The sequence below is a fragment of the Notolepis coatsorum genome (genome assembly GCF_963971535.1).
Source record: "Notolepis coatsorum genome assembly, chromosome: 17".
In the NCBI taxonomy this organism is placed as follows: domain Eukaryota; kingdom Metazoa; phylum Chordata; class Actinopteri; order Aulopiformes; family Paralepididae; genus Notolepis; species Notolepis coatsorum.
The window spans coordinates 112,836,273-112,862,001 of NC_140181.1; the positions used below are offsets into that span (position 1 = coordinate 112,836,273).

Below are 25,729 nucleotides of genomic sequence, written 5' to 3' on the forward strand. Positions count from 1 at the left end.
TCCTGGGTTTGTCTGTCTATTATTTGATGTTCATTTCAGTTACGAAAAACCATGGTAACTATTAATTAAAATATTCTTTATTTAGATACTTTGGCTGCCGTCTCCTTATTGTGTAACATTGACAGGTTAACGAGCCTTCCTGTAGTCAATGGTTACGTAATATGGGGGCTCGGCCAAACGACTAGGAGCAAGCATTTGGTGATGGCCGCTGGGCTGGATCCACACTGTGAGGTATGGTTGGCATTGTCGTGTGTGTGACCCATGTTTTAGACCCCCTTGGCAAATACTTCTCCAATAGGGAGCGTTCTCAACCAGCTAGGGCAGTTGGACCATTTTATATATGGTACCTTCCATCGCCTGGGGACACACCACATGCGGTCGGGGTATTAGAAGGACCCTGTCAGGCTCCTCCTAGGCCGGCGTGTGTATAGTAGTTACTTATATAGGGGTACTATAGTGAGGGTTGAGAACGTTTGGGGATGGGTTTGGTTTTTTTTTTTGACACATGACAGTGGTTGATTTGCGAATACCTCTAGGTGTGGAGGCATTAGGCGGTCGTGCCAGCGCTTGTTTAGATATCGTACATACTGTACCAGGGTTGGTAGTGGAGCGGTGGCCGAAGTAGGTAGGGACCAGGACTATACAGACGCTAGGGTGAAGCCGTTTTTTCTTTTGTTTGTTGTGGTTAGTTAGGGGTTGATTGTTTTCGTTTGTTTTGATATATGGTGGTTGTGTTTGTGGGTATCCCTCGTTTTCTCCTTCCCTGTTTCTTCCCGGTTCAGGAATGCCAGTGACAGTGGCAGACTTTGTGCGCAGGCCGACAGTGGGGTTGTTAGGCGTGTGCACGAAGGATGAGCTGGCGGGAATAGCGGACCATTATGGGGTTAAGCTGGCCCCGGGTAGAAAAGCACAGCAGCGGGGCACATTGGTAGAGGCTTTGACCACCCAAGAGGTGGTGCATGACGACACCGATGAGGAGTTAGACCAAGTCTCCGATGGCTCTCTGGGGTTTGAAGAGCTCAGGTTCAAGCGGGAGGAGGCGGACCGTGTGCGCGCGGAGGCGGAACGTGTGCATGCGCGCGAGTTGGAGCGGGTTTACCGTGACCAAGCCGAGGCGGAGCGCACCCACGCGCGCACGCTTGAACTCAGGAGGCTTGGGATAGAGGGGCGCCCACACGGTGAGGATAGGTTCGATGTGGCCAAATATCTCCGTCTCGTGCCACAGTTTCTGGAAAAAGATGTGGATAAATATTTTTCCATGTTTGAAACTGTGGCCACGACACTGAGATGGCCGGCCGAACACTGGACCTTGCTGCTCCAGAGTGTCCTTACGGGAAAAGCCCAGCATGTGTATGCGTCCCTGTGCCCGAATACCCACGACTACGAGGCGGTCAAAGCTGCGATTCTCAGGGCGTATGAGCTGGTGCCTGAGGCGTACAGGCAGCGGTTCAGGGCTCTGAGGAAGGGCAGCTCGCAGACTTATGTGGAGTTTGCGTACGAGAAAGAGCTGTTGTTTGACCGGTGGTGTGCGTCGGAGAAAGTGGACACCCTGGCTAAAATGCGGGAGCTCATCCTCTTGGAGGAATTCAAGTCGTATTGTTTGCCCGATAATGTGGCGATGTATATCAACGAACGGAAGGTGGCTAAATGCTCGGTGGCTGCCGGTCTGGCGGATGAGTTTGTTTTAACACACAGGGTGCTGTTTGTCAAGCCTGGCTGTCCTGGTGGGGAGGACAGACCGGGGTGGAGCTCCGGTGGTAAACTGGGGGCCTCTGGCAATAGCGAGCAGTTAACACATGCGGACGCAGGTGGAGTTGGTGAGCGAGGTCTGGGGGGGGACACTCGTGTCTGTTTTCATTGCGGAAGAAAAGGGCATATAAAAGATAATTGCTATGCTCTCCTTCACGGGGTTAACAGTCCTACCACACAGATGACACAAATATCGTTGGTTGCGACGCCCACTGCTGTGGGTGAAGGCATGGCGGCAGCCTATTTACCTTTTATCAGTAGAGGGTTGGTATCATTTTACAAAGGTGGTAGGAAGGTCCCTGTGACTATCTTACGGGACACTGCTGCGTCTCAATCAGTTATCCGTAGGAATGTGTTACCCTTTGATAACAGATCAAAAGCACATGCTGGGATAAGGGTCAGAGCTTTTGGTAGACATGTTATGAGAATGCCGCTACACAAGATTCATTTGGAGTCGGGCCTGGTGTCGGGACCGGTCGTTATCGGGGTCGATAGCCGTTTCCCGATCGAGGGGGTGTCATTGATCCTCGGTAATGACCTGGCAGGGGGTAAGATGTTAATAACATCAGATGTCATTTGCGTTTCAGCGGGGCCTGTTGGTGCGGACGTTCTGGCGTGTGTGCATACGGGAGTTGGTCCATCAGATGCACGTACGACGGCCATGACGGGTGGTGCTGATTTATTTGACATGGGGTTGTCGGGCGCGGTGCCTGACTGTACTGCCATTCCATCCCTATCTTTTTTCCCACGCCTAGAACGCCGGTGCCAGCCTCAGTAGTGGCTGCACCTGTGATTATGCCCTCTACGTCAGCGTCGGCTTGTGTGTTGGCCCCATCTAGTGTTGATGCGAGTGATGACAATGTGAATGATGGCAATGCTGTGAGTTTTCTCTTTCCAGTGGGAGCGAGGGAAATGGAGGAGGCCGTCATTGTTCCGTCTGAAGCAGTGGTGGGAGCGGGGCTGAACGTTCCTCCGCATGGGAGGTGGCTCTGTGTTGGAGCTGTCTTGTGGCCTATTGTGTTTCTCTTTGTTAATTTTGTTCTGTTTTCCAGGGGCGGGTCGGGCTGGTGAGGAGTGGGGCTGTGGCTGCCCATTCGTCCTGACTGATTGCCTGATCGATTGAGAACGTTATTGACAGATTGCAGAGTGCAGTGCCGATCGATGTCACATTGTTCTAGTGCAGCGGCAATATCGTAGTCTGTGAAGTTTGTCTGAGACGTGTTTAGAAGTGGCCACTATTTTTCTCGTTATTTATTTTGTGTGGTTTTTTTTTTCTCTTTTGTTGTTTATGTCCATTTCCCCATTTTTATTCTGGGGTTATGGCCATAAATTTAAGGGGGGGGGTGTTATGTGTGTCATGTGCCCTGATCAGGCGTTCCTAGTGTGATGTGTCATGTCTAGATGTAGTCCTTTGTCATGGTGTGTAGTCCCTATTGTTTTCCCCCCAGGTGTACCCAATTACCATTACCCCAGGTGTGTGTTGTCTCGTCATTCCCTTGTGTATAAGTAGTCTGTCATCCCTTCCGTCTGGTGCTGATCCTGTCTGTATAGTCCTGGGTTTGTCTGTCTATTATTTGATGTTCATTTCAGTTACGAAAAACCATGGTAACTATTAATTAAAATATTCTTTATTTAGATACTTTGGCTGCCGTCTCCTTATTGTGTAACATTGACAGGTTAACGAGCCTTCCTGTAGTCAATGGTTACGTAATAGGGAGGTGTAGTGGTTACTTCCTGGTCTATAGGGAGGTGTAGTGGTCGCCAAATTTGATTTCAACCAAACATTTTTTAACAATAATTTTAGTGATAGAAGGGAACTCATTTTGTGCAAACATTTTAAGCTTTTCAATTTCCATGCGGCAGCATTGTTACAATAGCCGATAATCCATTTTCCCAATGATGAATCCCTATACGGGCGGAACAACCAGTGACGTCAGACTACAGCTCCCTACAGTGACGTCAGACTACACCTCCCTATAGTGACGTCAGACTACACCTCCCTATAGTGACGTCAGACTACACCTCCCTATAGTGACGTCAGACTACACCTCCCTATAGTGACGTCAGACTACACCTCCCTATAGTGACGTCAGACTACACCTCCCTATAGTGACGTCAGACTACACCTCCCTATAGTGACGTCAGACTACACCTCCCTATAGTGATGTCAGACTACACCTCCCTACAGTGACGTCAGACTACACCTCCCTATAGTGACGTCAGACTACACCTCCCTATAGTGACGTCAGACTACACCTCCCTACAGTGACGTCAGACTACACCTCCCTATAGTGACGTCAGACTACACCTCCCTACAGTGACGTCAGACTACACCTCCCTATAGTGACGTCAGACTACACCTCCCTATAGTGACGTCAGACTACACCTCCCTATAGTGACGTCAGACTACACCTCCCTATAGTGACGTCAGACTACACCTCCCTACAGTGATGTCAGACTACACCTCCCTATAGTGATGTCAGACTACACCTCCCTACAGTGACGTCAGACTACACCTCCCTATAGTGACGTCAGACTACACCTCCCTATAGTGACGTCAGACTACACCTCCCTACAGTGACGTCAGACTACACCTCCCTATAGTGACGTCAGACTACACCTCCCTACAGTGACGTCAGACTACACCTCCCTATAGTGACGTCAGACTACACCTCCCTATAGTGACGTCAGACTACACCTCCCTATAGTGACGTCAGACTACACCTCCCTATAGTGACGTCAGATTACACCTCCCTATAGTGACGTCAGACTACACCTCCCTATAGTGACGTCAGACTACACCTCCCTACAGTGACGTCAGACTACACCTCCCTACAGTGATGTCAGACTACACCTCCCTATAGTGATGTCAGACTACACCTCCCTATAGTGACGTCAGACTACACCTCCCTATAGTGACGTCAGACTACACCTCCCTATAGTGACGTCAGACTACACCTCCCTATAGTGATGTCAGACTACACCTCCCTACAGTGATGTCAGACTACACCTCCCTACAGTGAGGTCAGACTACAGCTCCCTACAGTGAGGTCAGACTACACCTCCCTATAGTGACGTCAGACTACACCTCCCTATTGACAGCTACCAGATGTTACAGATAACGCTAGTTAGTATTAATCAAAGACGGTTATAATCACTCAGTCCCCCATTGTAAACAACAAAAAGGTACAGCCCCACCACTGACGATGCAAATATTGGGTGGAAACACCCACGTTTTAGGCGTACAATATTAACTTCTGTAAACACAAAGAGAAAAAACACCGTTTGACTGGAATCTTACAGCACATTTCCAGCCTTCACTCTTCCTCCTCCTCCTCCTCAAGGTAAGAAACTCTTGGAGGTGCTCCGGATGGAACCTGGCGACACAAAACCAAACAAAACAGCGATGAGCAGGACAGACGTAGAACTGGCTACCGTACCTTGGGTTAACCCTAACCCTAACCCTTCCTGGCTACCGTACCTTGGGTTAACCCTAACCCTAACCCTGCCTGGCTACCGTACCTTGGGTTAACCCTAACCCTAACCCTGCCTGGCTACCGTACCTTGGGTTAACCCTAACCCTAACCCTGCCTGGCTACCATACCTTATGAGAAGAAGTGTCCATTTCTCTCCATTCATGAAGTGACTGTTTGATTCTAAATACACTGTGACTGTTACCAGTTACGTTTCAAAGGATCAAGTGGACATTTGTATTAACCCTTTCACTGCCGACACGACAGCCGGTTAACCCTTTCACTGTGACAATACAGAAGGTTAGCCCTTTACTATCACACGACCGACGCCGATGCTCCATCATTAGCATCGTTAGGATGCGGAGCTAATGACGCTTATGATGGAGCATCGCCGTCGGTTGTGTGATAGCAAAGGGCTAACCGTCTGTCGTGTGGCAGTGAAAGGGTTAATAAAAGTCACTTTGTAGTAAGATACAGATTTTTAGGATATACTTTCCTTTCTTTTTTATATTTCTATATTTTTTTCTATTATTATTTATTATTATTATTATTATTATTTGCATTTATAAAAAAAAAATGTTGCTTGTGTTTGCAACTGCTGCTAAAAACAATGAACTTCCCCGCAGGGAGCTCCTCATATCGTTAGGTTATGACTATAACCAAGTTCTGTTAACACTAGTGGACGCTCAGCGTCTCATTGCATATATCTCGCTTCAGCATATATATACTGAATAAATGTCTAAATGTACCTTTAAATGCCAGCATTCATCTGGCCACACCCCCATCCGCTTACCTACATAAGCAGGGGTGGTGCCACACACTCATCTCCTTCCCAACAAATTTCACCACAATGAAAAATCAAGGGCCGCAGCGGCGTCTAGACGCTGAGCGTCCACTAGTGTTAACAGAACTTGGTTATAGTCATAACCTAACGTTCTGTATCACACTAGCTCCCGCTCAGCGTCTCATTGCATAATAGGAGCTGAGCGGGAGCTAGAAGCTCGACAAATGTACCCCGCTGAGGCCCCCCACAGCCATCAGATCAGGGAGGACCGAGCCCCCCCGACCCCGCCTAATGGGGGGCACCCCCCCTATTGGGGGCTTCACGGGAGGGCGACGGACCCGACCGTGCGAAGAGGCACTCAAGCAACTCAACGCACAGGGTGAGCAGACCGTGGCTTGACCCCACGACTACACACACGCATGCCACCCGGGAACGAACGGAGGGAACAACCTCGTTACTGCCCCCAGAATCACGGGGTCAAGGGCAAACCCAACCCCGTGGCAAGGCCGTAGCAGTGGAGCGCGAAGGAAGACCCAGACCCACCAAAGGGACTGGACCCCCTGGAACGGGGGCCCGGAGAAGTCCATGATGCCAGCATCAAGACCCCACCAGGTGGGCACTTAGTGACCCCGCCCCCCACATCGCCAGCGTATTCGGACAAAGGCCCCTCAGCCGAGCGGGCCCTGTCCCCCCAATAGTACACCGCCTGGCACACTGACCCTGCAGAACAGGCAGTCAGCATGGCCGTAAGCACACAAAAAAGGTTAACCAACGGAAGCAGGCAGCGCACCGGGGAAAAACCAGGCAACAGGCTGTTAACCCTAGCCTGGAGACTGCGGACGAGACAGGCGCCAGAGGGGACAGCTGAACACAGCCGCACCGGCGGAAGGGGCGGAAGCTGGCGTTGTTGCATGACCAAGCCTCCATTTAAAAAGCCCCCACCCAGAGGGGTTGAGGCAGAGAAGGCTGACACGATTGGCAGACGTCATGAACGTGCAGGGGCACCCTCAACCGGTGAACCCGGGAGTTGACACTGCTCCAACACACCAAGGAATCAACCACCTTGGTGTTACCCAATGCGGTGGTTGTTCCTATAACCCCTCAAGAAAAAAACTCCAAAACACACCTGCGGGTATACACCGGCTATACCGCAGTACAAGTGTTTCAGTTTTCAAAAAAGGGTTAACCCAGGCCTGCGGGTCGACGAAACATGACTTCGGACCGGGCCCGGCGATACGGGAAGCACAGGGTCACCAGAGGAGGTCAAAGACCACCCCAACAGGCCCCTCTTCGCCATGCGTGAGAGAGGAGCGAAAAAGAATGGAGAACCAGCCCCAAGCACACCGTACTTGGTATTCCCAGGCGGTCTCCCAACCAAGTACTAACCAGGACCAACCTGTGTAGCGGCCGAGATCTGACGAGATCGAGCGTGTACAGGTTGGCATGGCCGTAAGCCATTACGACAGTGCTGAGTAAAAAATTTACCCAACCAGGATCTCCATAGCGCTTAACCCTGTGACACCCGGACCGACCTGGCATTTTTCCCCCTGAAAAAAGCCCAAGTCCCTCAGGGTACCAGAACAGCAGATCTACATCCCCGGCGGACAACGGGTTCAACTGATCCGGACCAGCGTGACCAGAACCAGTCCCGTGCCCTAACCACGCCGACATGCCTACTCCAGGAAAAGGGGCAGATATGCGTGTTGATCTTAACATGAAAAGAAGGCGCCACCCAGACGTTCGGGCGAACCGCGCCCGGTGCCCCACCCCCAGGGCGTGAGACCCCTCTACATATGTTCAGATCCATTCCGTCATCATCCCCCAGATATGAACGAGAATCCGTCGATAACCAAACCAGGTCGTCGGATTTGGTCGTCGGAAGAGGAAAAACCTCCATCCCAGTTGCTTTATAAAAACGCCGTTTTAACCTCAAGCAACCAAGGCGTGCCAGTCAGTCGCCTGTTTACAGAACACCCCGAGCTAGCACTATACGTGCGTCGGGACACACCCACATCAATGAACAGGCTATTTAGACCTGTCATTGAATCCCCAAGGCGCCCAGGGGAACGACAAGAGGGGTGTGATACTTCCTAACTCCAACTCTTTTTAATAGAAAAGAAGGAAGCACCAACAGTATGTATCCCAGTCTACACAGCCGGGGGTAATTTTTTTTCACATTTTTACATCCCACCACCCTCCCATAGGAAGGAGACGGGAATCCCCAGAGAGACTTCCCACGCGAGCTGTACAGATTGAAAAGAATATATTGCACCTTGAGCCATGTAAAAAAATTGGTTTTAGTGCTCTCCGGGGAAGAGGCACTGAACCCATACACACTCAATAATCGAATTGAATCGAATACATACACAATAGAGTAGGACTCCTTCTTGAGGGTCCACTCACCTTGACAATCTGAGGAGGAGGCTCTGTACTCTGAAGGAGGCTCCCTCACATGGAAGGAGAGTCCCAACTCACAGAAGGCCCGAATAGGAGCTTGGTGAGGAGGAGCCCTGACCACCCCCCGAAACAGATCCATCACATGTACCTGAACAGCACACAGAAGTCCTACCAACAGAGACGCGCACAGTGACGTACTCTATGGCGGGGGAATTTATGCGGTGCACACGCCCAATATTCCAGGCCGTGGGACCAGGAAACTCCCTTCCCCCCCCCCCCTCACCCTGTAACGTGCCGAACCGCAACGTGACAGGAACCTTGAAGGTTTACCCCTGACCAACAGAAAAAAGGGGAAGGAAAGGTTACCAGTTCACCCCTTTACGACCCCACACCCATGATACGATGTAATGACAAAAAGAGAGTATGACACAGTCATAGTCAGCTCCATGAAGCGTCTGACAGCTTCACACAGCGCATGAGCTAACCTGCTATCTGATTTTTACTAAGGAAAAAACACAGAATAGAGAGGGCTCTCCAAGAGCCCCGGTACCAAACTTACACATGTGCTTCTGTGGCCAGTCCAACCCAGTTGTAGGTCACATGACACACACAACCCATCATCACCTACAAAAAATGGCAAAAACACTCTACAGAGGAACGCCGTTTTTCATAATGAGAGAATACATAATTCTCGATTAGTATCGGCCACAGGCCTTGCTAAGCACACACGAAAGCGACCAAACAATCTTTTCTTTTAGGAAAATAAAGTTTCTCCAGCAGTTTTAGCACAACCTCAGCAATCAAGCTAAGGGTTACATCGTATCCCTACCACACAGTGACACAATGTAGTGCAACAACATGTCTGAGAGGAGGATGAAGAAGTCCCCAGGGAACCGGGGGGAAACACAATCCTCCTACTTTACCCTTAATACGGCCAGTTAAAACAGGAAAACCTGTTAATATGTGAACACACTGTTCATTGTCATTACAGGCTGAGAAAATAATCATTCTTTACTCATTTGTCACTAAGCATAGCTTTATAGGTTAGTTAACCCCCTTAGTTGTGAGTACACGGTACATATAAACACACATGATGTTTCTCAACACAACAAACCAGATCATTTTCACATCTGTAACAACAACCCGATTTGCATGGAGAAGCTAAATACCAGTGACAAGACAATTCACACATAACTCGCGTCGTATCCTAAATGTAGTGCAGCAACACTCGTTTTGGAAAACATCGTTATTTACAAAACATTTAGAAGGGAAAGCCAGAAGAAGTGTACAAGTTCTGGTCAGGCCTTGCCTACCCGGAGCGTAGATCAAGCGAAGTGCAGTCTCAAGGCACCGTAGTAAACACAGCCGTTCTGTGTTGTCGATCTGGGCAGCGTCGCCGCTCCAACCCGTCGCTACGGTCCCCCTTGTTGACGCAGTCCTTGCCGTCCTGGCCCAGGGCAGGTTCGACGAACATCCTCTGTCAAAGATGACGTCGTAGTCAAGAGTGTTTAAAACATGTTATAATCAAAGCACGTTCAACAGAGTAGCATTAAGCTAACGGCCGCTCCAACCGTCGGGCGCTACCGCCCCTGCCCGCGAGACGCCGAGCGAACGGTGCACGCGACCAGAGGGGAGCTTCGAATCCCCCCCGCCTCTCCCCGTGAGGGAGAGGGGGGTTGGGAACCGCGGCGGCGCGCGAGGGGCCGGAGCCACCCCGCGCTGGGCCTTGGCCGATAGCAGCAAGCTAACGTTTCCTAGCCTAGGTAGGCCACCTAGTGATCACAGCAGGCTAGCGCCGCAGCTAACAGCTGACTGGCTAACAGTAGGCCACCACTAGCACGTAAGCTAAGCAGCTATCACCTGAACTTGTACACAATGATATAACACTCACTCAGACAGGCCGCCGTTCTGAAACCCTCCTCACTTTTTAAGAGAAAAGAGAAACAAGATGTTAACACAGTTTTACAACGGTGATTTTACCAACACCCGACGGAGCCAGCACAATACCAAACTGGCCTGTAGCTGACTTGAACACAGATCTTCCACTAACGAACATCTATGCCCATATTTCCTCGTGAGGAATACTCTCATTTGGATATGAAAGATGGGGCCTACACGGTGACAGAGAAAACATCCACTCGTCCAGAAAACACAGGGATCACCAGTGTTATATGCCGTATTAGCTATCGCGTTCCGCTCTGAGCCTTATGAGATATTCCATATTCTATGATACCTATTGTATCCCCTTACGAACAAAAATTACATGCACCCCACCTGTATGGGGCTCCGCCCCCATGGTGGCACCGCCCATATAGCAGTGACTCTGGTCACCACACATCCTTCCTCTATGTTCGTCCCAGCGTACTCGGATGCGTGCACCATACGATAAACTAGTAGGATGAAAAGATTAGATTCATAATGTTGGAAGCTTACCGGAGGTTGCTGGCCCCTGAAACCTCCGACGCATGTTTTCGGCGACACGACGGGCCTGTGTTGATGTTCCTCGTTGATGACAGCACATCGAGGTTCAGCTGTACAAGGCTGGCTGTCGGGCCAGCTTGTACTCAGGTAGGCCCTGTGTCTTCAGGCATGGGTATTAGTGTTAGTAATGCTGGTTTGTTTTGTTAACACAACCATGTTGTGTGTTGGCGCCGGGGGCAGGATGGTTTGGTGAACGTTCTCTGCAGGGAACGGTTTCCAAGCTGTCTTGGGCGTGCTGCTAAAACATCTAAAGTTATGCTACATGCTATCGCTACTGCCGCATGCTATTACTACTGCTAATTGCTATGCTGTTTTAATGTCTCCGCCGTGAGATGTTGTCACTCTCCCTCCTCTTGCCCGGTTCATCAATGAAGGTCGGTCGGTAGCTGTTGTGGGGTTTTTTGAGTTCTATTTACCTTTTTCGGGTAAATGGGTTGACAACGGGGTAGGTCGTGGCTAGGGTCCTAGCCAGGTATTTTACCTTGTGTTCCGGCGGGGTTTGTTGAACGGTGTTCCCATCTGGGTTGGCGTCGGGTAGTGGGGCTATGGGTCCAGCCGACATGGTAAACATGTTGCGTGTCTGTGCACAGGCAATTGTTGTCTTGGGTTCCACATTGCCTGGCGTTAGGCTGCAGTAGTATAAGGGCAGGGCCGCCTGGGAGAAATGTGAGGCCCTGTGCGTTTTTAGACGCGAGGCCCCCCCACCTCCTGGGGCGGCCCTGTGTAGGGGGCTATTGTTTCGTTTTGTCACTCTGCTATGAGAAGGTCTGTCTTGCTACAGTTTTCTCTCCTCTCAAACCATTCATACTGACGGTCAATCGGTATACTGGGGGAGTAGTGCGGGGGGGGGCTTTGTTTACCTTTTTTGGTAAATGGGCTAAACTGGGGCTGGTGTCCTGTTGTGAATATTTTGAATGAAGACGGGTCTGGTCCGTCTCCCCTTAAACTTTGTGTGTATGGGTTTGCTCATTCTACAGTTTTTTGTGGTTTAGCTCTTTTATTCATTTAACTCTTTCATGGTGCACACCACAGTGGAGGGTGCTGTTTGCAATCACCACTGGTGCTCCATGTTAACATCAGTCCTTTGTTTTTGATATATTGAAACAATGCCCCGCCCGGTCGACACCATGGGTGGGTCGGCCTGGCGAGTGGCTGGTGGGCTGTTAAGGCTTGTACCGCCACGGTATGGAATTGGCAACGATTAGAACTGTGTTCGAATTGCTGCTTTTTTCTATTAAAAAAATGGTGTCTGGTGGAGAGGCCTTGAGGGCCAGCCGACGTCGACACATCGCGCGAGGTTGTTGACGTTAGCCCCAAGTCCCTCAGGGTACCAGAACAGCAGATCTACATCCCCGGCGGACAACGGGTTCAACTGATCCGGACCAGCGTGACCAGAACCAGTCCCGTGCCCTAACCACGCCGACATGCCTACTCCAGGAAAAGGGGCAGATATGCGTGTTGATCTTAACATGAAAAGAAGGCGCCACCCAGACGTTCGGGCGAACCGCGCCCGGTGCCCCACCCCCAGGGCGTGAGACCCCTCTACATATGTTCAGATCCATTCCGTCATCATCCCCCAGATATGAACGAGAATCCGTCGATAACCAAACCAGGTCGTCGGATTTGGTCGTCGGAAGAGGAAAAACCTCCATCCCAGTTGCTTTATAAAAACGCCGTTTTAACCTCAAGCAACCAAGGCGTGCCAGTCAGTCGCCTGTTTACAGAACACCCCGAGCTAGCACTATACGTGCGTCGGGACACACCCACATCAATGAACAGGCTATTTAGACCTGTCATTGAATCCCCAAGGCGCCCAGGGGAACGACAAGAGGGGTGTGATACTTCCTAACTCCAACTCTTTTTAATAGAAAAGAAGGAAGCACCAACAGTATGTATCCCAGTCTACACAGCCGGGGGTACATTTTTTTCACATTTTTACATCCCACCACCCTCCCATAGGAAGGAGACGGGAATCCCCAGAGAGACTTCCCACGCGAGCTGTACAGATTGAAAAGAATATATTGCACCTTGAGCCATGTAAAAAAATTGGTTTTAGTGCTCTCCGGGGAAGAGGCACTGAACCCATACACACTCAATAATCGAATTGAATCGAATACATACACAATAGAGTAGGACTCCTTCTTGAGGGTCCACTCACCTTGACAATCTGAGGAGGAGGCTCTGTACTCTGAAGGAGGCTCCCTCACATGGAAGGAGAGTCCCAACTCACAGAAGGCCCGAATAGGAGCTTGGTGAGGAGGAGCCCTGACCACCCCCCGAAACAGATCCATCACATGTACCTGAACAGCACACGGAAGTCCTACCAACAAAGACGCGCACAGTGACGTACTCTATGGCGGGGGAATTTATGCGGTGCACACGCCCAATATTCCAGGCCGTGGGACCAGGAAACTCCCTTCCCCCCCCCCCCCCCCCCCCCCCCCCCCTCACCCTGTAACGTGCCGAACCGCAACGTGACAGGAACCTTGAAGGACAGGGGGTTTACCCCTGACCAACAGAAAAAAGGGGAAGGAAAGGTTACCAGTTCACCCCTTTACGACCCCACACCCATGATACGATGTAATGACAAAAAGAGAGTATGACACAGTCATAGTCAGCTCCATGAAGCGTCTGACAGCTTCACACAGCGCATGAGCTAACCTGCTATCTGATTTTTACTAAGGAAAAAACACAGAATAGAGAGGGCTCTCCAAGAGCCCCGGTACCAAACTTACACATGTGCTTCTGTGGCCAGTCCAACCCAGTTGTAGGTCACATGACACACACAACCCATCATCACCTACAAAAAATGGCAAAAACACTCTACAGAGGAACGCCGTTTTTCATAATGAGAGAATACATAATTCTCGATTAGTATCGGCCACAGGCCTTGCTAAGCACACACGAAAGCGACCAAACAATCTTTTCTTTTAGGAAAATAAAGTTTCTCCAGCTGTTTTAGCACAACCTCAGCAATCAAGCTAAGGGTTACATCGTATCCCTACCACACAGTGACACAATGTAGTGCAACAACATGTCTGAGAGGAGGATGAAGAAGTCCCCAGGGAACCGGGGGGAAACACAATCCTCCTACTTTACCCTTAATACGGCCAGTTAAAACAGGAAAACCTGTTAATATGTGAACACACTGTTCATTGTCATTACAGGCTGAGAAAATAATCATTCTTTACTCATTTGTCACTAAGCATAGCTTTATAGGTTAGTTAACCCCCTTAGTTGTGAGTACACGGTACATATAAACACACATGATGTTTCTCAACACAACAAACCAGATCATTTTCACATCTGTAACAACAACCCGATTTGCATGGAGAAGCTAAATACCAGTGACAAGACAATTCACACATAACTCGCGTCGTATCCTAAATGTAGTGCAGCAACACTCGTTTTGGAAAACATCGTTATTTACAAAACATTTAGAAGGGAAAGCCAGAAGAAGTGTACAAGTTCTGGTCAGGCCTTGCCTACCCGGAGCGTAGATCAAGCGAAGTGCAGTCTCAAGGCACCGTAGTAAACACAGCCGTTCTGTGTTGTCGATCTGGGCAGCGTCGCCGCTCCAACCCGTCGCTACGGTCCCCCTTGTTGACGCAGTCCTTGCCGTCCTGGCCCAGGGCAGGTTCGACGAACATCCTCTGTCAAAGATGACGTCGTAGTCAAGAGTGTTTAAAACATGTTATAATCAAAGCACGTTCAACAGAGTAGCATTAAGCTAACGGCCGCTCCAACCGTCGGGCGCTACCGCCCCTGCCCGCGAGACGCCGAGCGAACGGTGCACGCGACCAGAGGGGAGCTTCGAATCCCCCCCGCCTCTCCCCGTGAGGGAGAGGGGGGTTGGGAACCGCGGCGGCGCGCGAGGGGCCGGAGCCACCCCGCGCTGGGCCTTGGCCGATAGCAGCAAGCTAACGTTTCCTAGCCTAGGTAGGCCACCTAGTGATCACAGCAGGCTAGCGCCGCAGCTAACAGCTGACTGGCTAACAGTAGGCCACCACTAGCACGTAAGCTAAGCAGCTATCACCTGAACTTGTACACAATGATATAACACTCACTCAGACAGGCCGCCGTTCTGAAACCCTCCTCACTTTTTAAGAGAAAAGAGAAACAAGATGTTAACACAGTTTTACAACGGTGATTTTACCAACACCCGACGGAGCCAGCACAATACCAAACTGGCCTGTAGCTGACTTGAACACAGATCTTCCACTAACGAACATCTATGCCCATATTTCCTCGTGAGGAATACTCTCATTTGGATATGAAAGATGGGGCCTACACGGTGACAGAGAAAACATCCACTCGCCCAGAAAACACAGGGATCACCAGTGTTATATGCCGTATTAGCTATCGCGTTCCGCTCTGAGCCTTATGAGATATTCCATATTCTATGATACCTATTGTATCCCCTTACGAACAAAAATTACATGCACCCCACCTGTATGGGGCTCCGCCCCCATGGTCTTCGCACAGCGGGGGGACCGGGCCAACTATCTACAGTTCCTGGCGGACCTGCGCCACGTGACGGCGGGTGCGTTGGGAGTGTCGTCACATATGACTACGGCAGTACCATATGTCGAGGTAGATGGAGAGAACGGTGAGGCGGGGACTTGTGTTTACACAACCCCACCCGTTTTCAGGTTTGGTACAGACCCTGTTGTCGGGGTCTCCAGCAGGGACAGCTCTGGTCAACGAGATCCAATCTCTGTGGACGAAGCAAGCCATCGTCGTGGCGTTCTCCTCCCGGTGTTCTCAGCCCGAGAAGTCGGGAGGGAGGGGTGTAAGACCCAGGCTGGACCTGTCCCATGGGAAGGTTCAGCATTTTTTGGATCGTCTCCTACCTGTTGAACACTGTCAGGTGGGGGTCTGGTTCTCCTCCATAGACCTGTAGGATGCGTATGCGCATCCCCGATCTTCCATCCTAGGGCTTACCTACGCTTCCTTTGCAGGGTTAGCGTATGAGTACCAGAGGCTGCCATTCGGTTTTCTCTGGCTCCCCGCATCTTCACCAAGTGCGTGGAGGCCGCACTGGGGCCTCTGCGTCGTCCGGGGTTACGGAGTGTTCTGCCCTGATGACGTTCTGGTCCTTCGCGGTCAAGGTGGATCGTCAGGTCTCATACCAGGCAGGTCTCTACCAGCCTGGGGTTGCTGTAGACTGGATGTAGAGTATTCCTCTTCCCAGTCAACGGTTGGAGGGCTATGGGCATCCATCTCAGAGCGTGTTGTCAACACGCTCGGGAGGTTCCGTCCTAGGACGGTTACGGCGCTGTCTCACGTTGCGTTTTCACCGACGCCTCCCTCGCTGGTGATGCGTCGGGCCAACGCAGTAGGGGGCAGCTGGCAAACCATGCTGCCCGGTCTGCGCTACGTTCAATGTGTTGGTGTTGAAAGCGGTCCTTCTGGTCCACAAATGGTGTTGATCAGGACGGACGATACGACGTCAGTGTCGTGTATCGACAGACAGGGAGGAGTACGCTCCCCCTGTCTGCACCAGGCGGTGGGCGGCTGGCTATGGGCGTCCTCCATCTGCGCGGCCTGAGGGCTCCCCACATCCCCGGCAGGGAGAATGTGGGTGCAGGTGTACTGTCGCGGGGCGGCCCTCATCCTGACGGGTGAGGATTGCGTCTGGACATGGCCAGGCAGGTCTGGGACCGATGCCGTGCCGCCAGGGATTCTTCCCCATACATCTGTTAGGTCAGTTGTTGGGACGGGTACGTTGAGGGGCGCAGGTTCTTGATCCTGATGGTGTTACCATCTGGAATGCGCATGCTCCCTCCACTGTCGCGCTTACGCGGGCAGATGACGTATGTTCCAAGTGTGGTGTAAGGCGGGGGGCCGGGACTCAGTCTCCTGCCCCCTGGATGCTGTCCTTGGTTACCTCCAGTCTCTCCTTGATAGACTGTCGGTTTCGACGGTGAGGGTATATGCAGCAGCTATATCCTCCTATCATGAGGGGTTTGAGGGGATGTCTTGTTCAGCCACCCTCTTGTGAAGCGTTTCCTGCTTGGCGCTCGACGCGTTAAGCCGGTGCAACGCTCCTTGGCTCCGACTTGGGATCTTCAATTGGTCTTCGGTCGGTTGTCCTTGGCCCCGTTTGAGCCGCTCGAGCAGGCGCCGTTGGGACAGCTGTCCTTCAAGACCGCGTTCCTTCTGGCTGTCACTTCCGCTAAACGCGTAGGTGAGCTCTGTGCTCTCTCGGTACGTCCAGAGTGCCTGTCTTTTCGGGCCGATTACGGTGTCACTCTGCGACCTAATCCTGCTTTCGTGCCTGAGAATATCCGGAGTTCCTTCCGCTCCCGGGATATTGTGGTTCAGGCGTTTCGTCCTCCTCCTCACACTAGTGAGTTAGTTGCGGGCCTTCACCTGTCATGTCCAGTCCGTGCTTGGGGATTTACCTCAGCCGTACTCAGGATTTCAGGGTTACCGACCAGCTTTTTGTCTGTTACGGTGGGGCTCGTGCTGGTGAGGCACTGTCGGAGCAGCGCCTGTCCCATTGGTTGTGCGAGGGTGTTACCCTCTGCTACACGTTGGCTGGGCAGGATCCCTCTGGGGGCGTCAGGGCGCACTCCACTCGTGGGGTGGCTGCCTCTGCCGCTCTCCTGGGTGGGGCCTCGGTGGAGGTCATCTGTGCTGCAGCTTCATGGTCCTCCCCGGGCTCCTTTGTAAGGTTTTTCCTCATGGACATGACCGGGGGTTCTGTCTCCCAGGCGGTTCTGGGGTCTGTGGCCTTCCCTGCTTCCCGTCCTTTGGTCGGGTAGCAGGAGTGTATGGGTATGGGCCACAGTGTGTTGAGTCACACGTGGTTCCGCCTGTACGGTGTGTTCAAGGGGTTCTAGTTTCCCTCTTGTTCGCATTCAGGTGGAGTTGACTGCGCCCCCCCTTCATTAGGGAGGATGGGGTGACAGGGCTCCCCGCACCCCTTGATGTGGGCTTACGGGTCCTCAGGGGGTACATTTGTCGGGCTTCGCGTCCGCTCTTCCCCATATCTCATAAGGCTCAGAGCGGAACGCGATAGCTAATACGGCATATAACGGTAGGTTATGTAGATAACCTAGTTATATTAGTATTGGCTGAGCGTTCCGCTCTGCGCGGCCCTGAGTTCCCTCTTGAGGAATCTTTTCCTGGGACGGGTTTTATGGCGAGGAAGGATGTGTGGTGACCAGAGTCACTGCTATATGGGCGGTGCCACCATGGGGGCGGAGCCCCATACAGGTGGGGTGCATGTAATTTTTGTTCGTAAGGGGATACAATAGGTATCATAGAATATGGAATATCTCATAAGGCTCAGAGCGGAACGCTCAGCCAATACTAATATAACTAGGTTATCTACATAACCTACCGTTAATGGTCGTGGCCCACTAGTTAACTAAAATGGGCTTCAGACTAAGGTCTTCCGCTGCTGCCTAAGAGGCTGAACAAAAGACCTTAACCTGGGACCGGTTTTCGTAAACATTGTCAGTTAGCCCCCATAGCACTAACAGACAAGTGGAGCCGCAAGCAAACAGTACTCACCAACCTGAAACCCACCGCTTCTCACAACAGCGGCGCGTCCTACAGTTCAGCTGTGTCCTGAAAGGTTTCACCCCAACCAACACAGCAAGGACCTGCAGTTGAGAGGCATGCAGCGGCGTGCTCCCAATACGAAAACCGGTGGAGGATTTTAGAATGATCACCATCTTCCAGACACTCCAGTGACGAAGACAATATCGCCGTATTTTCTCGAAAATAGTGAGAGAGAAAATAAAGATATGATGTCAACGTATCTCTTGTTCTTCCTTTCCTCGTAAACATTGTCAGCCAATATTTTTCTCCACATCAAGTGGGCATATGAGCAACACGTTGCTTGTGATGAAATTTGAGAAGGAGATGAGTGTGTGGCACCACCCCTGCTTATGTAGGTAAGCGGATGGGGGTGTGGCCAGATGAATGCTGGCATTTAAAGGTACATTTTGAAATTTATTCAGTGTATATATGCTGAAGCGAGATATATGCAATGAGACGCTGAGCGGGAGCTAGTGTGATACAGAACTACTATTGTTATCTAACCCTAACCCTATTCCACAGAACAGTATGAACCTGTTTAGCCAGGGTTAACCTGTGTTTAGCCAGGGTTAACTCTGTTTGACCTGTCTCACCTCCTGGTGTGTTTAGCCAGGGTTAACTCTGTTTGACGGTGACTCACCTCCTGGTGTGTTTAGCCAGGGTTAACTCTGTTTGACCTGTCTCACCTCCTGACGTGCTCAGCCAGGGTTAACTCTGTTTGACCCGTCTCACCTCCTGACGTGCTCAGCCAGGGTTAACTCTGTTTGACCCGTCTCACCTCCTGACGTGCTCAGCCAGGGTTAACTCTGTTTGACCCGTCTCACCTCCTGACGTGCTTAGCCAGGGTTAACTCTGTTTGACCCGTCTCACCTCCTGGTGTGTTTAGCCAGGGTTAACTCTGTTTGACCTGTCTCACCTCCTGGTGTGTTTAGCCAGGGTTAACTCTGTTTGACCCGTCTCACCTCCTGACGTGCTTAGCCAGGGTCTTCTTGCTGGCGTGGAGTTTGTTACAGCAGGGACACTGGTGCTCCTTCCGCTGGACAGGGGCGTCGCCGGCGTTGTGCTTCTTCTTGTGCACGGTCAGGTTGGACTTGGTGGAGTAGCACTGGAGACAGACGTCGCACTGGAAGGGCTTCTCTCCCGTGTGAACCCGGGTGTGACTCTCGTACTTCCCTGCAGCGAGGAGAGACGTCACTACTCATGAGAAGGGTGACCAGGTGTCCCCCTCCAGGTTGGACTGTCCCACCATTTGAGACCGCGTCCCACATATTGAGAGGATGTCCCTCTTTTCGAAGCAAAAAGGGGAAAAAAATCAAGTGATAAAGTTTGAATATTTAAAACAGATGTCGGCTGCCAGTGCCAAGATGAATGTGGAGAGATATAATTCTGTATTTAATTTGTATTTATTTTGATTTAACCTTTATCTATTCGGTGAAGACAAGTTATTCTAATAAAAAAATGTGTCTGTCCCACCAAAATCTTACTGTTGTCCTGCTTTTGGACTTTTTGCATCTGGTCACCCTACTCATGAGAAACAGGCAAGCAGTGCGGTGATGTAAGTCTTAAAATGTGACGTAGTCTTTAAAGTGATTACCCTTTTGCAATGTTTTGATTCCCCACGCCTTTCTAATATTGTGTTATTATCATGTCTTCTATTAAAGAAAAACATTGTTTGCGTTTTTAATATTTTAAAATATCTTTCTAGTTGTTAAAACACTTTGTACATCTGCTTTTATATAAGTGCTACGGTGTGTAAATGGAGATCATTATCAGTTGTAGCCCGACGGTTAAGGACGTTGAAGAAATACCAAATAGATATAGAATACCATATAATTCCTACAGAACCCACTCTAGCAATAAATTGAATGTACAACTGCAACTTCAGCAATAAACACCCCTAAACCTGGAATCACGACTGGACATCCATCATTGCTGTATCTACTGCGTAAGATCACTCCCTATCATACCTGTGAAGTAACGGGCAAGAGAAAGCAGGACATTGGAAAGGAAAAATTGCCGTTACATTCAAGTAAGAACGTCGCTCTACAGCCATGAGTGAAACTAGGACATCATCAAAGGCTTCAGAAGGACAGATTGTTTCACAGCCAATATGGCGGCTGATTGAGGTGATTGGAAACACCTGCGCAGCTCTACTGGGTGAGTTGTGAATTAAGCTGTTGGAAAACTGTGAATGAACATGTCTGATGCTCAGCCACTAGATGGCAATGTTGGACAGGATCCTGAAAGGGAAAAACGAGTTTGCAAGTACACAGCCAAAGGCTTGGAAATGTTGGTTGAAAACAGCCAGAAGACAAGAGGCTTGTGTGTCAAAAAGGCTGTTAAGTCAAGAGATGTATTGAAAGGGCTCATGAAGTCAGATGAAAATGCAAATACAGTAAAACGCCGTTTGAATGAATTAACCACTCTGTGTGATGAAGCCAAGGAAAGGCATTCATCATTGATGAATTTACCATTACATGAAGAGGAAATTGAAATGCAAAAGGAATGGTTTCAACCAAAAATTGACTTTCTAGAAGGTTTTATACAGGATGTACATCTGTGGCTATCAGAAGTGGAACAGCAAATACATGTCACTGTTGAAAAGGAAACACATGTCACTACTGAAGGTGAAAGACTGAGTGGTGTAAATTCTGATGATATTGGACCTCATGACAGTGTATCAAATGCTTCAAAATCAAGATCCACACACAAATCCATTGCATCAAAAGCATCTTCCACCTCATCTGCTCGTATTTTAGCTCAGGCCGAAAAGGCCGCTATAATGGAAAAGGTTGCTGCCTTAAAGAAAAAACATGCACTGGAGGCACAACAAGATCAACTCAGAAGAGAAAATGAGGTACAACAAGATCAACTCAGAAGAGAAAAAGAGGTACAACAAGAACAACTCAGAAGAGAAAATGAGGCACAACAAGATCAACTCAGAAGAGAAAATGAGGCACAAGAACAACAATTCAGATTGCAACTGGAACAACTGGAAATGGAAACACAGCTGGCAGCAGCAAATGCAAAGGCCCATGTACTGGAAACAATGGGATCAAGGAATAGTTCAAGAGTGTCAAGTGGGAGGAGCTCAGACTGTCAAAAAGGAGCTGCTGCTGCTCAAAGGGAAACAAAGCCTCCCTCCCTGCCACAGGTTGTGAGACCTAAACAGCCTATTTGTGATACACCTGCCAAAGCTCATTCTATGACTCCTCTAACGCAATATTCTCTCCCCAGCCAACATGTTCAAACAAAGCCTCCCTCCCTGCCACAGGTTGTGAGGCCTATACAGCCAACATGTTCAAACTGAAAATATACAGGTTCATTTGGAAAAGGATGTTCAAGGTCATGTCATTCATACTACACCCCCTGCCGGTGATATTTGCAATGTGCTACAAAGACAGAATGACATAACTGCTTTACTGGTTAAGCAAAATCTGTATTCCACTCTACCACCAAGAGACATTCCTGTGTATGATGGTGATCCATTAAAATATGAAGGTTTTATCAGTGCATTTGAGGGAGGAGTGGAGAAAAGAACTGATGATGACAGTGACTGCTTACACTTCCTAGAGCAATACACAAGAGGACATCCAAAAAACCTGGTCCGCAGCTGCCAACATCTGCCTCCATCACAGGGCTATCAGAGGGCAAGACATCTGCTCAAAGAGCATTTTGGGAATGAGCACAAAATTGCAACAGCATACATGGAAAAGGCCTTTGCTTGGGCAGCAATCAAGCAGGAGGATGTGAAAGAATTGCAGGCATTCTCTCTCTTCCTCAGAGGCTGTTGCAATGCAATGGAAAATCTAGCCTATATGGAGGAGATGAATGTTGTGTCAAACATGAGGACCATCCTTATGAAACTGCCATACAAGATCAGAGAAAGATGGAGGAACAGGGCATGTGAGCTACAGGAGCTTGGGCATCGTGCTATTTTCTCAGACCTGGTCAATTTCATAGAGAGACAGGTGAAAATACTGTCTGACACGCTTTTTGAAAACATCCAGGATGCTAAACAGAATTCAACTGTCAAAACCTCAACCATCATTAAACCAAGAGAAAGGTCAAGCCCAAGAAGCAGTTTTGCAACAACAGTAACACCCATGGAAACAGCAGTGGAGTCGAATAGAGTGCAAAGAAATGTATTCATCAGTTCTCATAATTCTTGTCTGTTCTGCAATAAAAGTGATCACACATTGGAGCGGTGTCCACAGATGAAGAAGAAAAAACACAGAGAGAAGATAGACTTCTTAAAGGAAAGGGAAGTCTGTTTTGGCTGTTTGAGAAGAGGACACTTAAGCAGAGACTGCAAAAGTCGTTTAACTTGTGGTACATGTAAACAAAAACATCCCAATATACTCCACATTGAACAAATGGCACAGGAATCATTAGGAGACAATGCTGTCATCTCACCTCACACCTGTGGTCATATTGGGGCCGGTGATGAAACCTCCCTCTTCTCCATAGTACCAGTACAGGTAAAGAGCCACAAGGGGGACACAGTATTGGAAACGTATGCATTCTTGGATCATGGAAGCACATCTACATTCTGCACTGAAAGCCTAATGAGAAGGCTAAACATTCCTGGACAAAAAACGAATATGGCTGACTTCCTGTTTCCTGTTTCCTGTCTAGCAGCAGCAGCATGCAATTTTTGGCTACAAGCCATCCAAATGTTTTATTGTGATTCTGGACTCTTTTAAATACTTTTTTCAAAGCATACAAAGCTATTTTTATCATATTTTAAAGCCATATATAGAGAAGAGTTGCTGAAGTGTGGATGACTAACACCGAAAGAGATTTTTGATGGATTAAGAATCCGGGCCTACTGTTCTACCACCATCCAACCTACCTGACTGTCTTCTATCCATTGTCAAAATTCTCATACCAACTTCTACAGAGGGTAAGCATGTCCCCTCGCAAGATCAAAACAAGACAAAACATCTCTACTCAAGATGAGGACTATGTCTCTATGGAAAATGTGAAAGAAATGATGGATCAACAGAAATTATTCTATGTGGAAATGCTTAACAGGCAAGAGTCAAACTTCATGTCCTTTACCAAGCTCATCATGGAATCTACAACCACTAGAATTGATGGCATTATGAAAGAGGTACATGAGGTCAGGTCCAGCCTTCAGTTCTCTCAAGCCCAAATTGATGACTTGAGAGTGATGGAGAAGAAACTTGGCTCATTTGAATCACAGCTCCAGTCATTCCAGTCCCTGCCCACTCAGGGTATGACCCCGGAAAGCAAAGACATCATATCCAAAATGGACTATCTGGAAAATCAGAGTCGAAGAAACAATGTAATTATTGATGGTCTGACTCAGGAAAATGTGTATGAGTCCTGGTCAGATACTGAGCAGATGGTCAGAGAATTCCTAAAAAACAAACTGGAAATTGATCCAAAGTTCATCGAAATCGAAAGAGCCCACCGCACTGGGAGTGTGAAACAGAACACTGATAAAGCAAGACCAATTGTTGTGAAACTCCTGAGGTTCAAGGATAAAGACCTCATACTTGCCAAGGCGAGAGCTCACCTCAAGAACACCTTAATTTATGTAAATGAGGACTTCTCTGACTTGTTAAGGAAGAAGAGAGCTGACCTCATTCCAGCAATGAAACAGGCAAGGGATGAAGGAAAGTATGCCGTCATTAACTATGACAGACTGGTGATCAAACCACGAAAGCCTCAGGGGGTGATTCCAACCACACAACACGAGTGAAAGTCAGTGGGAACCTACCATGCTATGATGACCCCTTTTAATGATCTTTTCTCCACCTATCTATCATGTCATCTTCCTCACACAACCAATTTGGCGCTCATCTCCAAACCTTCCCTACATCTGTCTCTGGTTCATTACATGTAAACTCTAACTCCAACCCATATGATCAAGTAAATGAACTTTTGAAGGACCCGCCCACTACGTTGCTTCAGTCAGAAAGTGAATCTCGGGACTCATCAACATCAAACCTTTTATTCAATAATGACCCTGACACACATTGTTTTGCTCAAATGAAACAAGTCTCTGGAATATCTGATTACTTCAGTGTGAACGAATTCAATTCCACTGTTGACCCTCAAAATACTAGGAGTGACTTTTCCCTCATTCATATCAATGTCCGCAGCCTGCCAAAAAACTATGATACTTTATGCCTTTGTTTGACTAACCTTGACTTCTCTTTTAGTGTAATGGGGCTTACTGAAACATGGCTGTCTAAAGACAATGCTGATTTGTATGAATTCAATAACTATAAGCATATTCATAGATGCAGAGAAGGCCAAAAGGGTGGGGGTGTTTCTCTATATCTCAATCCGAACATGGTGTATAAAGAAAGGCATGACATCGAAAAGTATTTAACCCTTTCTGCTGAGGCTGTGTTTGTTGAAACCCACCAGGCCATTATTGCATGTATTTATAGACCTCCCAGCTTTAGCTTGTCTGCATTCAATGCTGATCTAACAAATGTTCTGGATGTCATTTCCAAGAAGGGAAAAAATGCTATTTAATGGGTGACCTAAATATCAATTTTATAAACCATAAGAATGATAACTCAACTAAGGAGTTTATTGACACAATGTATTCCCACTACTTTCATCCTATGATTGCAGTACCAACCAGAGTGACGGAGACATCTGCCACTCTGATTGACAATATCTTTACTAATGTGTTGGATAAGAGCATGAAATCAGGAGTTCTGTGCATGGATATTGCTGATCATTGTCCAATCTTTCTCATATTATATAGGGAACATGAAAAGTCTCCAACTATGCTATATCCTAAATATAAGAGACGCTTTAATGAAGCTAGTTTGACCAGGTTTGGACTAGTGGTCGGCGAGTATCCATGGACAGATATCCTCCACTCTGTTGATGCACAAAAGTCTTTTACTTTGTTTTCTGAACGTATCTCCCAGGCCTATGACCTATGTTTTCCCCTTGTACAGGCATCTCCCAAGCCTCATCATAAACTGATCAAACCATGGATAACCCCAGCTATTATCAAATCACTAAATACTAAACGTAGATTGTATAAAAAATATCTTCTCAATCCCACTCCATTTTATCTTGCTCAATTTAGGAACTATAGAAATAAATTAAACCACATTATCAGAGGAGCTAAAAAGCATTACTACAATATGGAATTATCTAAAAACAAAAATAACATGACTCTCTTATGGAGAACAATTAACTCTATCCTCAACAAAAAAAATAAACGTAATCAGTTGCCTAATGAATTTAAGGTTGATGGGGTTATTATCACTGACCCGCAATTAATTGCCAA

At 48.7% G+C, this 25,729-nt stretch overlaps 1 protein-coding gene across 1 annotated transcript in view; it reads right to left on the reverse strand.

Annotated features, from left to right (window-relative positions):
• Positions 1-25,729, reverse strand: part of zbtb41 (zinc finger and BTB domain containing 41) — a gene marked incomplete at its 5' end in the record, with an annotated part of 65,769 nt that overhangs the window by 32,875 nt on the left and 7,165 nt on the right. The window contains 2 exons of the mRNA XM_084333637.1: positions 5,051-5,126; positions 19,401-19,611. Of these exons, the coding sequence (XP_084189763.1) occupies positions 5,051-5,126; positions 19,401-19,611 (287 nt within the window). The remainder of the gene's footprint in view (positions 1-5,050; positions 5,127-19,400; positions 19,612-25,729) is intronic.